Source organism: Apaloderma vittatum, unplaced genomic scaffold (assembly GCF_000703405.1).
Source record: "Apaloderma vittatum isolate BGI_N311 unplaced genomic scaffold, ASM70340v1 scaffold11824, whole genome shotgun sequence".
Lineage (NCBI taxonomy): Eukaryota > Metazoa > Chordata > Aves > Trogoniformes > Trogonidae > Apaloderma > Apaloderma vittatum.
This window is the reverse complement of record NW_009710991.1, coordinates 23,188-37,740: the sequence shown is the minus strand read 5'-3', so window position 1 is coordinate 37,740 and position 14,553 is coordinate 23,188. Positions and strand designations below refer to the sequence as shown.

At 36.2% G+C, this 14,553-nt stretch overlaps 2 protein-coding genes across 2 annotated transcripts in view; both read right to left on the bottom strand.

Moving 5' to 3' along the window:
- The window catches only part of LOC104269868 (titin-like), a gene marked incomplete at its 5' end in the record, with an annotated part of 134,428 nt that overhangs the window by 97,958 nt on the left and 21,917 nt on the right, over positions 1–14,553 (bottom strand). The window contains 18 exon segments of the mRNA XM_009867494.1: positions 51–190; positions 347–480; positions 482–608; positions 833–1,108; positions 1,300–1,695; positions 1,776–1,826; positions 5,718–5,801; positions 6,021–6,074; positions 6,459–6,536; positions 7,061–7,165; positions 8,256–8,336; positions 9,252–9,326; positions 9,881–9,976; positions 11,142–11,217; positions 11,857–11,990; positions 12,141–12,251; positions 12,508–12,591; positions 13,696–13,779. Coding sequence (XP_009865796.1) covers positions 51–190; positions 347–480; positions 482–608; positions 833–1,108; positions 1,300–1,695; positions 1,776–1,826; positions 5,718–5,801; positions 6,021–6,074; positions 6,459–6,536; positions 7,061–7,165; positions 8,256–8,336; positions 9,252–9,326; positions 9,881–9,976; positions 11,142–11,217; positions 11,857–11,990; positions 12,141–12,251; positions 12,508–12,591; positions 13,696–13,779 — 2,186 coding nt within the window.
- On the bottom strand, positions 2,716–4,683 carry LOC104272481. Its single transcript, XM_009867493.1, has one exon. The coding sequence runs from the start codon at positions 4,681–4,683 to the stop codon at positions 2,716–2,718; it is 1,968 nt and encodes a 655-aa protein (XP_009865795.1).

Genomic DNA, 14,553 nt, shown 5'->3' with positions numbered 1-14,553 from the left:
AACAGTGTTTAATTTAAATAAATTTTGTTGTAAAATTCAAGGATGCTTACCGGTGAGGGTCTCAGGATTTCTCCTTTCAGCTTCCATTCACCAGGAATATCATCCTCAGATATTTCTGTATCAAAGTTTGCTGTTTCTTTCTCATAAACGGTAACATCCTCTAATGGCTTTAAAAGTTCAACTTCCCGTTCTAGAAAGCACAAACAAATACATCCATAATTAGGTCAAGTTTTGATAAAGCTTTATAATAACTCAGATTACCTTTTTTGGTTGGTTGGTTGGTTAGAGGCTTCTGAACATTGGCCTATGAGCTGATTAAATATAATACAAATAAAAACTTCCATACCACCGAGGGTGAGTTTAGCTGGGTATCTTCGACCTTCAATTTCCACTGAATATTCCCCAATATCAGCAGGGCCAGCATTCTTGATTTTCAGGAAAATTTTATTTCCTTCTTTCAAGATTTCTGTCTTGTCATTTTTCCTCATCTCCTTTAAACCATTTAATGTTTGGTGTATCCTTGACAATGTCACAGGTGAAAGTAGCTGTTCCTTTTGGTTTCACATGCTGGTCTCTTATGGGTTTTACTAACCAGTCCCTTATCACCTCTGCATGACAAAAAAGTTACATAAAAACACAGCTTAGCAGACTTTACCCACAAATAGATGGATCATAAAAAGAACTAACTGATTTTGTTTTACAGCAAGCATTTAATAGCTGTAAAAATCTTATCTATCTGTTTAGAGTGTAGTACTATGAGGAAAAGCTTTTCTAATTTTAAGACAGCCCAAATATCCTACAGAGAAAGGAGAAGATGATTTTGATTGCTTACCTACTACCTTGACACAAGATGAACATGATAGCTCAGAGTCTTCCACTGTAACAGTGTAAGTGCCAGTATCAGCATCATCTGAATCAGTGATCGTGAGGGTATGAGACAAACCAATAATGCCCAGAGCAAATTTCCCAGGCTTGGCTTTGATGATTTTTCCATCCTTCCTCCAGACCACATTTCTTTCTTTGTTAAGCTCACATGTCAAGTACAGTGGCTGGCCCTTGATCACAGTGACTTCTTCATCAAGAGTTTTCACAAACCGCACTGGGAGTTCTGTGGTAAACAAAACATTTTGATTGCAGGTGTGATGCATAAATGTTGTATGTATTAAATCAATATGTTTAGTGATTGATTGAAACAAAAGGAGGCATCTACAAAGCACTGTAAATTCACAAAATACCAGTAGTTCTAGTTTGAGGAGGAGCTAACTTCTAAATTATTGATAAACTTGAAACAGGGAATACCTTCAACAATGAGTTTGGCTGTAGAGGTCTTCTCTTTGTTCCCCAGTCGTAACACACAAGTATATTCACCAGCATCTGACAGCTGGACATCAATGATATGCAGTTTCCTATCTTTGCCATCAGCAATAAACTTGTGTTTTGGGCTCTCTCGGATGTTACTTCCATCTTTCATCCAGCTGGTAATCGCAGTGGATGGTGAAATAAGGACTTCAAAGATTGCAGAAGAACCAACAGATTCAGCTTCTGTTAGGACTATATCTTTCATCTCCTTGACAAATTTCAGTGGTACAGCCTTGAGTTGGTAAGTGAATGGAGGTTCTTCAGGAGGTTTTTCACCACCGCTGCCTGGTCTGAGTTTCCTTCTTTCTGCATCTGCTGGTGAAGGTGTCTTCTTGGCTGTAAATCAGATTCAGAAATGAATAAACTAATTCTGAGTTATTGCTTTTACTTGTAGGTATTGTCTTATAGTATCCTACCTTTGACTGGACTGATACCCTTTGGAGTTTCTTCTTTTGGTGGCTTGGCCTCTGAAGTAGAACAGGAATATTAGTAAGAATGCAGTTAAATAAACAAATGTACTAATTAAGACAAACATTTATTTTACGAATCAGATTTTCTCTTCCTTTAGTTATATACATATACAAGGGAAGGAAAATATAAACATATGTATATATTTACACATTTTATACTATCTATATCTCAATGGTACGCTCAGTATCCTGAAGCATGAGGAGACATATTCAGGAGTGGGGACTGAAAGGCAGCTTAGAACTCCTAGTTCCTTTTCTTTTGTCCTGTTCTTTATTTTGTAAAATTCTACCATTCTCTGAGACTTCACTCACAATTAGGCCCTTGATCAATACCCACTTGTCAATCAAAACAGCTTGAATACCTAATACTAATGATATGGGGTGTTTTTTTTTTGTTTTTGTTTGTTTGTTTGTTTATTTGTTTGGGTTTTTTTTAGAAGAAGCAAACATTTTACTAATGAAGACAACAAAACTATAAGTTGTATAAATTAATTACATGTTTCAGGACAAAGTGATACTCTCATAAGTGAGATCTCATAAGTCAGATTTTGGAAAATATTTTCCATTCTATGGTGCTTCACATCATCATTTGTGTAATATAAAAGATACTTTTAATGGGAGAATGATATGAATGAAATGCAGGACAGATTTTCATGGCAGTGGATGGGAAAATGAATACTAGAAAAAATGAGTGAGTTTTTCTGAGAAGATAATGGCACACAACATGATTTATGCAGTTTTATAAAAGTGTAAGACAATGAACATTGATCACACAGATGTACATATAGACAGGTAAGACAAACATGTCAAGAGTGGCTGAATGCCAATACAGCCAGGTGACAGACTAGATGGAAATGTGAACGGTGTTGAAGAATGGGAACAAAGATTACAATGGGAAATGGTATTCTTCTGAAGCAAATAGTACAAGCAGCTCGTGGAAGAAATTGCAGTGGCCTTCCTCACCTCGCTTTGCATGAGACTTTGCAGGAACATCCAGAACTTCACGTGATTCTCCAGGTGCATCCAATTTCCTGTTCTCACTCAAAACTTTACCGACCTGCTCAATCATGCGAGGAGGTTCTGATTTCTGGCATTCTTTCTCTCCTTCTGCTTTCTTGGGGGTTAATATCTTAGCTATGCTTGTGGAGTAACTAACTTCTTCACTTGCAGGGATTCCTTTTCTTGATGGTGTTTTATCTGAAAGCTTTCCCTTCTCTTTTTTCATGATGACAGATGTGCTTTTTGCAATGTCGTGTTTGGCTGAGTTTTTTTCGTCTAATGTACCTCGTGTCACTGGAAGTTCCTTTTCCAAAGGCTTCACTTCTTCGACAGTCAAAGAAAGTTTCTTTTCTTCAGTTTTGGCTTTGCTGCTTTTGAGAGCTGGAATTCCTTTACATTCGTCCTGAATGATCTGAACTTCTTGAAATTGTTTTTTATCTTGAATCTCTGGTGCCTGAACAGGAGGAACTTTCTTTATTGACTCAGATCTGTCAACTATTTCATCTTTGACTCCTTTTTCATGTTCTTCTATGGAAACTTCATCTTTCATTCCTTCTCCTGTAATCACTGTGTCAGATTCTTCTTTTTGCAGAGGAAGCTTTTCAGGGGCATTTTTCTGTCTAATTTTGTCTTTTTTTAGGTGGGTGCTGAAGGTAGTTTTCTCTTCCTTCTCTGGTATAATCTTTTTGCCTATTTTTTTATCACTTAGGCAAGTTTTCTCAGTCAATTGTCCTGAAAGCTCCTCATAAGGAACTTCTCCTTCCTCTGCAGAATATTTCTCTCTTGCTTTCCTTTCCACTACTTCTGGCTTCAGAACTGATGGTTTAATGTTTATGCAAGCTTTTTCTCTGTGAATTTCCTCATCTTCAGTGGGGTGTTCTGGGTCAATGTCTTTTCTCAATGGTGGTTCAGTCTCCTCAGACAGTTCTAAGGAATGTAGTTGTGATGTAAAGTCCAGATTCTTATCTTTCTCATAATCTTTAATAATTTCAGTTTTCTTTGCTTCTTTATTAAGAATCTTATCTACAGAAATTTCAGCTACTGTACCAGATTTTTTCATCCGTTGAGTCTTATTTTGTATGTCATGTTCCTTCATTGATTCTCTGAGAGGAACTTCAGATTTCTCTAGAGTAAAACCTCCACTCTCTCCTTCACTTCTAAGCAGAGGAGTTTCAGCTATTCCTGCCTCTGTGTTATCCTTTACAAAGGAAATTTTATCCTTAGTGGGGATATCCTTAATAGGAAATTCTTCAGGTTGCAAACTGATTTTTGGTTTTCTCTCTTTTCCTAGAAGTCTCTTCTGGTCCCTGGGCTCATAAGACTCTCTGGGTATATGTTCAGGAACAAAAGTTGACTCAATTTCCTGTTCTTTTTCATGTACAAGGATCTTTCCTTCATGAAGAACACTATTCTTGTCAGAAACTTTCTTTATTGCACCTTCCCTCTTTTCTTCTCCAGAATGTCTTTCCACATGTTCAGACGCTATCGTAACAAATTTCCTTTCTTCATCATGTAGTGGTGGTTCATCCTTTGCAGAAGTAATGTGATCTAGCGCAACTTCTATTTTCTCACCTGTAAGGGTAGCCTTTCTTGAAACTATAGGTGTCATTTCTGGCTCCTCTTCTTCGGGAGCCAGGATGACATATTTAAGAGCCACTTTCTCCTGTTCATCTCCCTCTGGCATCAGTACTCCATCAGCTGTTTCCAGTGAGATTTTAAACTCAATTGGCTCTACCGTTTGAATGTCCAGAACTGTCTCCTTAGGACTCACTCTGTCTCTTACATGTGAGTGTTTCTCAATCAAAATCTTCTTTAACACAATTGACTCAGGCTTTTCTTCTTCCACTGGGGGCATTTTATCTCTATGCTTTAGTTTAGATGGTGCGTCAGGTTTTTCTGCAGCTACAAAGGTTTCATAGGTAATTTAGAGAGTTAAAATCCATAAGAATAAGCATCAGGAACAATATATTTTAAGACAAAATTTCCAGCTATACCTGAAATAAAATGAACATAGAACACTTTTTCTCCACACAACAGAAAACTTACAACACAATCACGAAACATAAAAAGATAGATAAGAATAGCAAACACATAGAGTACAGAAGACTAAATAAACCACTGTTATGGTACAGAGTTTGTCCCACTTGTTCACCAATTTAAGCCTAATCCAGGTTAAAAGCAGGAGAAAATGACCGCTTTGCAAGGTCTATCCGGCCGCCTATATAAAATGTGTTATTTATGCCACTGCAGGCCTGGCCACATCACCAAATCAATGACCAAAGACACTCATGATTAGGTTTCTAATGTGTCCAAGATCTGAGGTCCACTGTAGGCATGAGGCCCTTTGAATGATGGGCAAGCAGCGGGTACATCAGCCCTACCAATGGACCTCCAGCTCAGAGGACTTCAGGTCCTAAGCGTATCAAATGAAAGTAGCAATACTCTAGTTCTTCAACAACACTACCACTTTTTCTCAGAACTTCAACAACAAATTAAAAGCAGAAAACCAAACAACACAAGAACTGTTTAGAAACATGTGTAACCTTTCTTTTGCTATACAGAAAATACAAGATGCAGTTCACAAGATGTACACCAGAACATAAACAACATCAAGAAATCAACAAAATACACAAATCACATAGTAGGACAGGCATAGACATCACCACCCAGAAAAAAAAGAGCACAGATTCCTTTCTACGGTATATCAGGCACTTGTGTTTTTTTGATTAGGTGACAATACCTAGAATAACAAGAACCTTGAACAGCACCTCAAATCTTCCTGTAATGAATGAATTGCACGATTGTACAGGTCTTGATTTTCTTTATCCTGAAGGTATTTGGGTATCTCAGAGAGAAAAAACCTATAATAGCATAGAAAAACATAAATACCTGCTTTCTTTCCAACTACTGGGACTGTCACTGGAGTAGTAACAGCTGCTGCTGGTTCTGCTGCTGGTTTTGGAGATTTTAGAGCTGTAGGGGAAAAAAAAGAATTCTCATATATTCATTTTAATAAATAATTTTGTTTTAAGTAGGATATTCTTTTAAAAGCTCTGCAGATTGTATGAAATTTCCAGTCTTAGTAATATTAAAGGCATTTGTTTAATTTCAGTTTAGCCATAAATCTCTGAATGGAAAGTACTAGACACACAAGAAAGGCTGTACCAGTATTCATGGCTAAAGAATTCTTACCTACTGCAGGTTTAGGTTCAGATCCAGGAAGTGAGATAGCTGCTTGCTTAGGTTCTGGCATTTCAAACACAACAATTACAAATAGGTTAATTTACATGATTTGTAATCCCACTGAACGTTAAAGTTAGAAACAACAATACAAACAGAGTTAATCAAAGAAAGACTTGATTGTTTTATATTTCATTTAGCCAGAAAGCAAGAAATTAAATTGATATGAACTCTTGCAAAGCAAGACACAATGGATAAAAGATGAATTTTTCAAGCATTGAAGAATTAAAGACAACAGAATACCCAGAAGAATGCAAAGTGGTTAATCATTACACGGTAGTCACGGACAGACTGGATGATAGTAATGCAATAGGTTAAAACAGCATGATGTTCAGCAATAAATATAATTTAGTCACTGCAATAAGGAAAAAGAGCACCACACGTCTCTACCTTTTGGTGGTTCAGGCACATGTTTCTCCTCTTTTTTTATGACAGGTATCTCAGTTTTCTTCTTAGGAACTTCTGGGACTTTAAAATATTATTTTTATTTTGTAAGATATATTGAAATACCTTGAATCCCCAAATACGATTATCTCCATTGTATTTTAAACTTTTCATTATTTTCACACATAAACAGTTTCAGATGTTTATAAGGTTTATGAATATGTAATTTTAACAGTGAGTTTTGAATAAATAAGAAACACTAAATGGACAGAGGAACAAATATTTGCAAAATGTTAACTAAAAGAATGCTTGAGTTAACTGTTTCTCTGTCATTATATTTTTATCAGTATTATAAAATATTCGTAAAGTTCTCTTCTATACACAGTGAATACTGAGACAAAAAAGCCAAAATGCAGAATTCAAACCCAATTGTAGATGTCAAATTTGGTAGTGCTTTCACCAAAGCTTTAATTTACACATTTAGATTAACACAAACCATCTTTATAACCTCACTTTCATGTCTAGATTTCAGAGAATACTATTAAAAGTGGGATTTATTTATATTTTAAATTAAATTTTACCAGATAGATTTGAATGTAATCTCGTACCTTCAGGTTTCTTAATTTTTTCTATTGGTGTGGGTACTGGTTTAACTTCTGGTTTAGGTTCTTTTTCTGGTTTAGGTTCTTCCGCTTCTGGTGTCTTTTTAAGAACTTTAAAAGAAAATTAATTTCAGTTTTCAAATCATAGGTAAATAAAAGAATAAGAGAGCAAACAAGACAAAAGATTAAAAATGTATCAACAGTCACAAAGAATCAGGAAGTTAAAATATGTAATTTGATACAAATGGAAGATTTTATATATCAAGATACTATTCTAAAAGTCCTTTAAAATTCAAAATCTAGAGCAGAAAGAGAAAAAGATGCTTTTATTAAGAGCAGTCCATGTGAGAGAAAAGATGTCAATATTTAGTGCCTATGATGGAATAAAATTTCCTATAATATCATATATTTCTTATCCTATTTAAATGATGACTTACTATCGATAACTATGCATTAATAGCTGCAGTTACAGATAATTTTCAGGGACAAAATGCAGGCCCATGGATTAAACTCCTATTGACTTCAGTGAAAGAACAAGACTGAATCTTCAAGTGTTATATTTGGACAGCTCAAATTTATATAATGTCTTTTTCATCTTACTTATTTCACTTATTTTTGTCCTGTAAGATATCTGTCTTGGATATCTAATGAGGCTGTCACCTGAAAAATTGAGTATCTGTATATTATTATGTTGTCTGAAATTCGAAGGTCAGCTGCATGGGCATAAATCAACCCACTGTGGTATTTCAAAGAGAACTGGAATTAGTGCTTCTTTTTTCTAACTGATAATCGAGCATGAAGTGATTCAGAAGGCTCCAGACTTTTCAGGAAAAGGGACAGATGCAACGTATGTGACTTTGATTACATTTACACTATCGGTTGAAAATATTTAGGGGTCCAGAATCTGAAGACAGGGAAAAATTGTAAATGCTAGTACAGACTTCACAGAGATTAGGAAAACAGAAGAGAGTTACAGGGAACAGATTTTCAGTGTTCTGTTTTTGTCACAGATTCTTTAGATCTGACATTTTCAGGATATCTCCACTTCATCCCTGAAACTACAAACACTTTCCCCAAGAAATAGACATCAGGTAGTACTTTGTTAATGTCATATCACACACACAAAACAATGTTACATAGGGGAATATGCCCAACAGTGTTAATACGTTAGGTTTTTTAAAACAGAGCCAAGTTACTATACCTCTTTTCAAAACAACTTCTTCTTTTGGTGGAGGAGTAACTTCAGGAATTACTCTGCGAGGTTTCTTTACAAGTCCAGGCACTTAAAAGAATATTATCCCAGATTTTATTATGGGTTCATAATAGTAGTAAGAGCTAACCAACAACTGACCATTCCAACCACACAGATTAAATGCTAGTCCACTACCGAATGTTAAAACAAAATGCTAAGAGAAGTGGATAGTTTAAATACTTTTTCTGTATTATTTCTATATTAGTTGTCTTCTAGGCTTATGCATAAGAGGATTTTTTTACACATATCAACAAAAAAGAGAAGTATGATTTGATAAAACCATAGAGTTTATATATTAAAAGAGAGTTATCATAGTAACATTATTATCTCCTTTTCCTCTTCCATTACAGGTTTATGTCACATATCTATTTACTTGAACTGTCTGTCTACGAAGTTCATAAGGATCCAGTTAGGTTAATTTCTAAACTTGGAACAGAATTAAGAAGAGATGTTCACTGCTTAGTTTGTCTTAAGATCCAGTACGTATGAAAAAATACAAAGGAGTACTTGTAAAGTGCCTTGATCAATTCACTATTCACTTCCATCTCTGGGAAGTGTCTTCTCTCAAAAATAAGTTACATTTCAGCAAATAAAAAACTAAGTATTGAACAATGCTATGTGTATTTAAATACTGTATTTTCAGATGTATTTAAATAGTATATTGTCTTTTATCTCTCCCTACGCAGAGAACCAAACTGAGCACAAAACTCATAAAAACTCTCTCATTCTTCTGTGATTCTGTCTCTTGCATCTCATGAATTGCATGATGTGAGATTAAAGTAAACATAAATATAACATGAACATATGCATCCAAGACTGGAGTCCACTGTCGAGCCTAAGACAGCTTTTTGATATTTCTGAGCAAATTACAGAAGATATTGAGAACTTCAACTTTGGGCTCATGAGAGATGTACTTTACGTAAGATTCTTGTATTAGCTAGGTACCTTTAGCAGGTGGGGGTTCCAATTTCTGAGCTTCAGCAGGTTTTGCAGTCACAACTTTCTTCCTTGATTCAGGAGCTTTAAAGAAAATTATTTGAATTTTACCACACACACAATTAGATTCAGAAAAGAAAAGAACTTTCTAAAAGATCCACACAACTGTTTGATACTATTGACTTAATATAAAGACAAAAACTACAAAGCTAAGATTCTGGCTGAGTAACAGTTTAGAAGTCAGATGATCTGTAGGAAGCACAGTTGATCCAATACCCCTGTTCATATAGTAACACCAGCAAATCATTGCTGGGGATTCTTTTCATTTGTAAGAACATGTTAAATATAGAAGAATTATGTTAAGGATAGAAGAATATGTTAACTTGGTTAAGATTTGATTTTTTTTTTCTGTAACGGTTGAAAAAAACCCATGTAGACTGACTTGGTATTACACTGGTAAAAAATCAAAAGAGACTTGGCATTAGTGAGGCGCACCATTAGAGTCATAGTAAATTAGAAAAGAAAAAAAAAGGCTCAAAGTGATATGTTTAAAAGCATGCATTTCAAGATTCATCAGTATAATTTAAAAGGATTATGTCTGAGCTCCCACTGTTAACTGTGGCTTCAGATGATTATACCTTTAAGTAGTTCTTTTGCCAATTTAATATCTTCTGTTGGTGCAGCAGGTGGTGGTGGTTTTCTCTTTTCAGGGATCTTCTTTTCAGGTTCCGGTGCTTTAAATAACATTAGGTAGATTTAGTATACATTTACTACCATAGTAGTTATGCGAAGAGTAACGTACAAATGTAAAGATGGTCATTTCCCTTTTCCAATGAAGCCAGTGATAAATCTCATTGAATTAAATGGGAGTATGAAAGAGCTTCAGGTTATTGCTTTTTAGCATGCACACAATACAGATATCCAAGGTGACTTTAAAAAGCATCTTCATAACATGAAAACAAAGGTCGGAAAACAAATGATGGGAAGACTCTCATTGACGAGAAACAAAGTGAAAGCATTTAAAATAAGCTACATGCTCTACTTAGAATTAAGAGATCAGAACTCATTTCCAAAACAGGAAGAATTACACAGAGACGTATAACATACAGGTACATGTGCAAAGAGCAACAGAGGAAGAAAAAAAACTGCACAGTAGTGAAGGAAAGGTGTCCAGCTGCCTCTAGGTAGGTACTTTGTATACCTTCAACTAGTAAAACTTCTTCTACTTCTTCAACTGGAATTTCTTCTGCTTCTTCAGGCTCAATCTCCTTTATGATTTCATATTCTTTAAAGAATATTGACAAATGGTGTAAGTTTCCAACGATAAAATCATTTCACATGAACAACTATGTAGATATTAGAAACTATTTCAATAGACACAGACAAATACACATCAGGATAAGGAACTGGCATGTGTTACCTTTACAGTTAATGCATGCTTTTGAAAAACTGTTATGTTTCTATATAAGAGCTGTGTGAAGGATGATGTTTTTTATGCATATATTGGAAAATAAGCATTAAATTTGAGTCAATTTAGCTGGAAAGAATAAAAACTTCAATGATCTCAATCAATTTAAGTTTATAATAGCAATAAAAATATTAGGTTTTAAGAGACTCAAATGTAGTGGGAAATTATTATCTTAAAAAGAGATGCATCTCATTAAGAATATTCTCTGTAGGAGCATATGTCATTAGAAAATAATTTTGAAAGTGATATTTTACTTCCAAATATGAAAAAAAAATCATAGATGTAAGAAATATAGACTGGTATAATCTAAAATAAGAAGAAAAAAAATTACAAAAAAATTTTAAAAATAATAAAAAAGGACAGCGTCTATTATAAAGCTTGTATTTGAAAGAATAGGACAAAGCATTGTCCTTACAGTAATAGCTATATACCTTCACTTGGTAGTGGTTCAGGTATTTTAGGAACAGCAACAGGTACTTTCTCCTCTGGGACAGGTTTCTTGGGCACCTCAGGCACTTTAAAAAACATTAGTTCATTTTATTTTTGTGTCTATAAATGTACATATGAAACATAAAAAGACAAGGATGCCTAGCACACAGAAAACCACAGAAACAGTGACCTAACTTTGAAAGACTATATTCCAAACAGTCTTTCCCAAGATGGTCTACATACAACTGACACATTTCATAGACTCAGTTATGAACAAAGTAAAAAGAGAAGAGTAGAAAAAAAATTCTTCTCAGGAGATGCCTCCTGGTAATATATACCTTTGGTTGGAGTAGGCTCTGGTTTTTTAACCTCTGTCTTTTTAGGTGTTGCAAGAGGCACTTTCTCTTCTGGGGCAGTTCTCTCCAGCACTTCAGGTTCTTTAAAGATATTAGTAAATTTGCATTTTTGTAAAGAAAGATAAATATATATGAAAAACAGTGAAGAATGCAATGACTAAGGAGAGTAAGGCATTCAAAAGATGAAAACCAGAGTTTTAGGTGGAAAATTATTCCCTCAGATGCCTAAGCACTCCAGTGAAACAAGGGAAAAAGTATTCAAAGAGAGAAAAGAAGAGGCTCAGTCACTGACATATGTACCTTTAACTGAAGGAAGTCTGCGTTTTTTAAGGACAGGCATAGGCTCTGGCATTTCTGGCACAGGCTCTGGTTTCTTGAGCACAGCAACAGGTTTCTTGGGCACAGCCACAGGCTTCTTGGGTGCTTCCATAGGCTTTGGGGGAACAACCACTGGCAACTCCTCTTCTAGCTCTTCTTCCTTGGCCACCTCAGGCACTTTAAAGATATTAGTTCCTTTTAATTGACCAGGTAAAGGTCAAAGGCACAGTCATGACCAAATGCCACTCTCACGCCTCCCCACAGAATACAGAGGGGAAAAGAGCAACTCGAAGGCATGGCAGGCTCTGTCAGAACACCACTGTATACCTTCAGCTGGAGGTGCTTCTGGCTCTTCAGGCTCAGCAACCGGTGCCACCTCTTCTGGGGCTTCCTCCTCCTCTTCCTCTTCTGGGACCTCTGCCTCAGGCATCTCAGGCACTTCAAAGATATTAGTGTTTCATTTTACAGCGGTGAAAACACATGCCAAGTAGGAAAAAAAGCAACCCGGGGCAACACAGACGGTCACAACAACCAGCTCAAAACCTCGCTCACACAGGCAGCACTGCTTACCCAGCATGCACAGCCTTTGAGAGTCTCAGCTGGGAAACAGAGACAGGCTGAGAGAGGGTAGAACAATGCTTAAGAGAAGAAGATCAAGCATCTTCTTTGTTAAGTTATCCTTGAAGATAGGTACCTCTGGGTGTTGGAAGCTCTGGTGCTTTGGCAACGGCCACAGGTACTTTTTCCTCACGCGCAGCCTTCCTGGGCACCTCGGGTGCTTCAAAGATATTAGTAGCCGTCAGTTTTGTACATTAAGGGGGAAGATGAACAATGAAACGGAAACTAGAGACATGGTCATGAAAGAAATCAAATGGGTCTCACGGTATCGGTCCATGTCTCTCTCATTCACTGGCTCACACACACCTAAAACCACCCACGGGCACAGACACAGAGTGGTGGCACCAAGTGGGTTTTGTCAGGAAACTGATGGCTGTTTAGGTACATCAGGAGGGTGAGGCACGCATTAGGATACCCTGCTCTGTGCTCAGTAGCCTTCCCTCCCTGGGAGGCGAGATGGCCATTCTCAGCCCTCCTGAGTTTCTTCCTGGAAGCAGCCACAGCCCTGCTGGGCTATGACCTTTCCCTGGAAGCAACCTGAGCACAGATTTTATAATTTTCCATTTTCCCATGAAGTTCCTGGTTCTTTGCATTCAGCAGTGTGGGCAGTGTCAGTGTGAGGAAGACAGTATTTCTCCTTTGTTCTTACTTCTGCCCTTCTCCATTTCCAATCTTTTTTCATGCTTTTTTTTTTTTAACAGGCTTATTTTCTTATCCTAAGTAGCTCTCTTCCATCAGTGTTAATCCAGTGTGGCAACTTTCACACCCTGTATGATTCACTGGATTTTATAAACATTTGTTCTTAATTATAAACTCTAAATTATCATCATTTTCCTTAAACATTTGATATACTGTCACTTCTTACAGCCCTCCTATGTGCATTTCAGAATAAAAAGTGTTTTTTAGTTTTGAAAGATTCATGTGTATCATATATAGTAACGGAAAGTTTCAGAAGAGCCGTGGAGACATTCACTGTGTCAATTTAAGATCAAAAAATTAGGGAGTAATCTGACAAAACTATGATCAAGTTTAAAATCTAACATTTTAGTATGTGCTGATTCAGAACATGAAAACAAAACAGTAAATCCAAAACTTGACTGAGGTTGTTTATACATAATACCAGATAATCGAATTCCTAACTGATACAGAGCCCAGAATGCAGAAATGTCAGGCAATCACAAATGGACAGGGTAACAGACATGAGAAGTAACACGTAAGAGTAAGAAAGAGTCCCATTCAGGCCGATGGACAGGGCGACAGGTACCTCGAACTGGTGCAGGTTCTGGCTTTTTTGGCACGGTTACAGGTATGGGCTCTTCCACAGCACCTTTCTTGGGCACCTTGGGCACTTCAAAGATATTAGTGTGGTTTAGTTTGGGGGACACTACAGACATATATGAAACAACAAGACAATCAGTAAGACTATGCATGCAGTCTTCTTTGAGAAAGTGCTGTGGCCACATTCAGCCACCACTTAAGCGTTGCTTCAAGCACGTGGAATGACCAGGGTGTCAAATAGGTCACACAGGCGATGGGAATTCTGTGTTTAGTTTCTGTTTCTGAGTCAAGGTGGAAATGTAGAAAACACTCGCCTTCTTTTTAACAACTGATCAGAGACTTATTTATGGAATTCTACTGTATTTGACTATCATTCATGTGTCATTCATGACTACTTCGTCATTTTAACATATTTTTTTCTTAAAGTAATACTTGCTTTATCACTACAATTTTTTATCAATTATTTCTCTTTTTTACACCTCCTCTTTCAATTTTCCACAATTCCTGTCTTTAGATTTAACTGTTCACAGAAATATATACCTTCTTCTCTGTTTTTTGAACTATGTTAATGACCCTTCCACACGTTAATAAGATCATCGGTAGATAAAATTAGTCTTTTGCTAGAAAATCTACCTCATGTTACTGGCATTATTTTACTTTTAAAGATGTAGAAAAATACTGCTGCTGTCATCAAGCAGTACAGTGTATTAGAAAATTCAAGGATGCAACATTATATTCTTTAAACTGAAGACTTAATTTTCAGTCTCTTCTTCAGAACAATGTGTTATTCTGACTAAACTAAGCTTTCAGTCAATGTTAATTCTTAAACTTCGGAAAAAGTTCA

What these genes read in the sequence shown, in the direction of transcription:
- LOC104272481 (XM_009867493.1), bottom strand. Translation starts at nt 4,683, where the DNA reads ATGCCCCCAGTGGAAGAAGAAAAGCCTGAGTCAATTGTGTTAAAGAAG.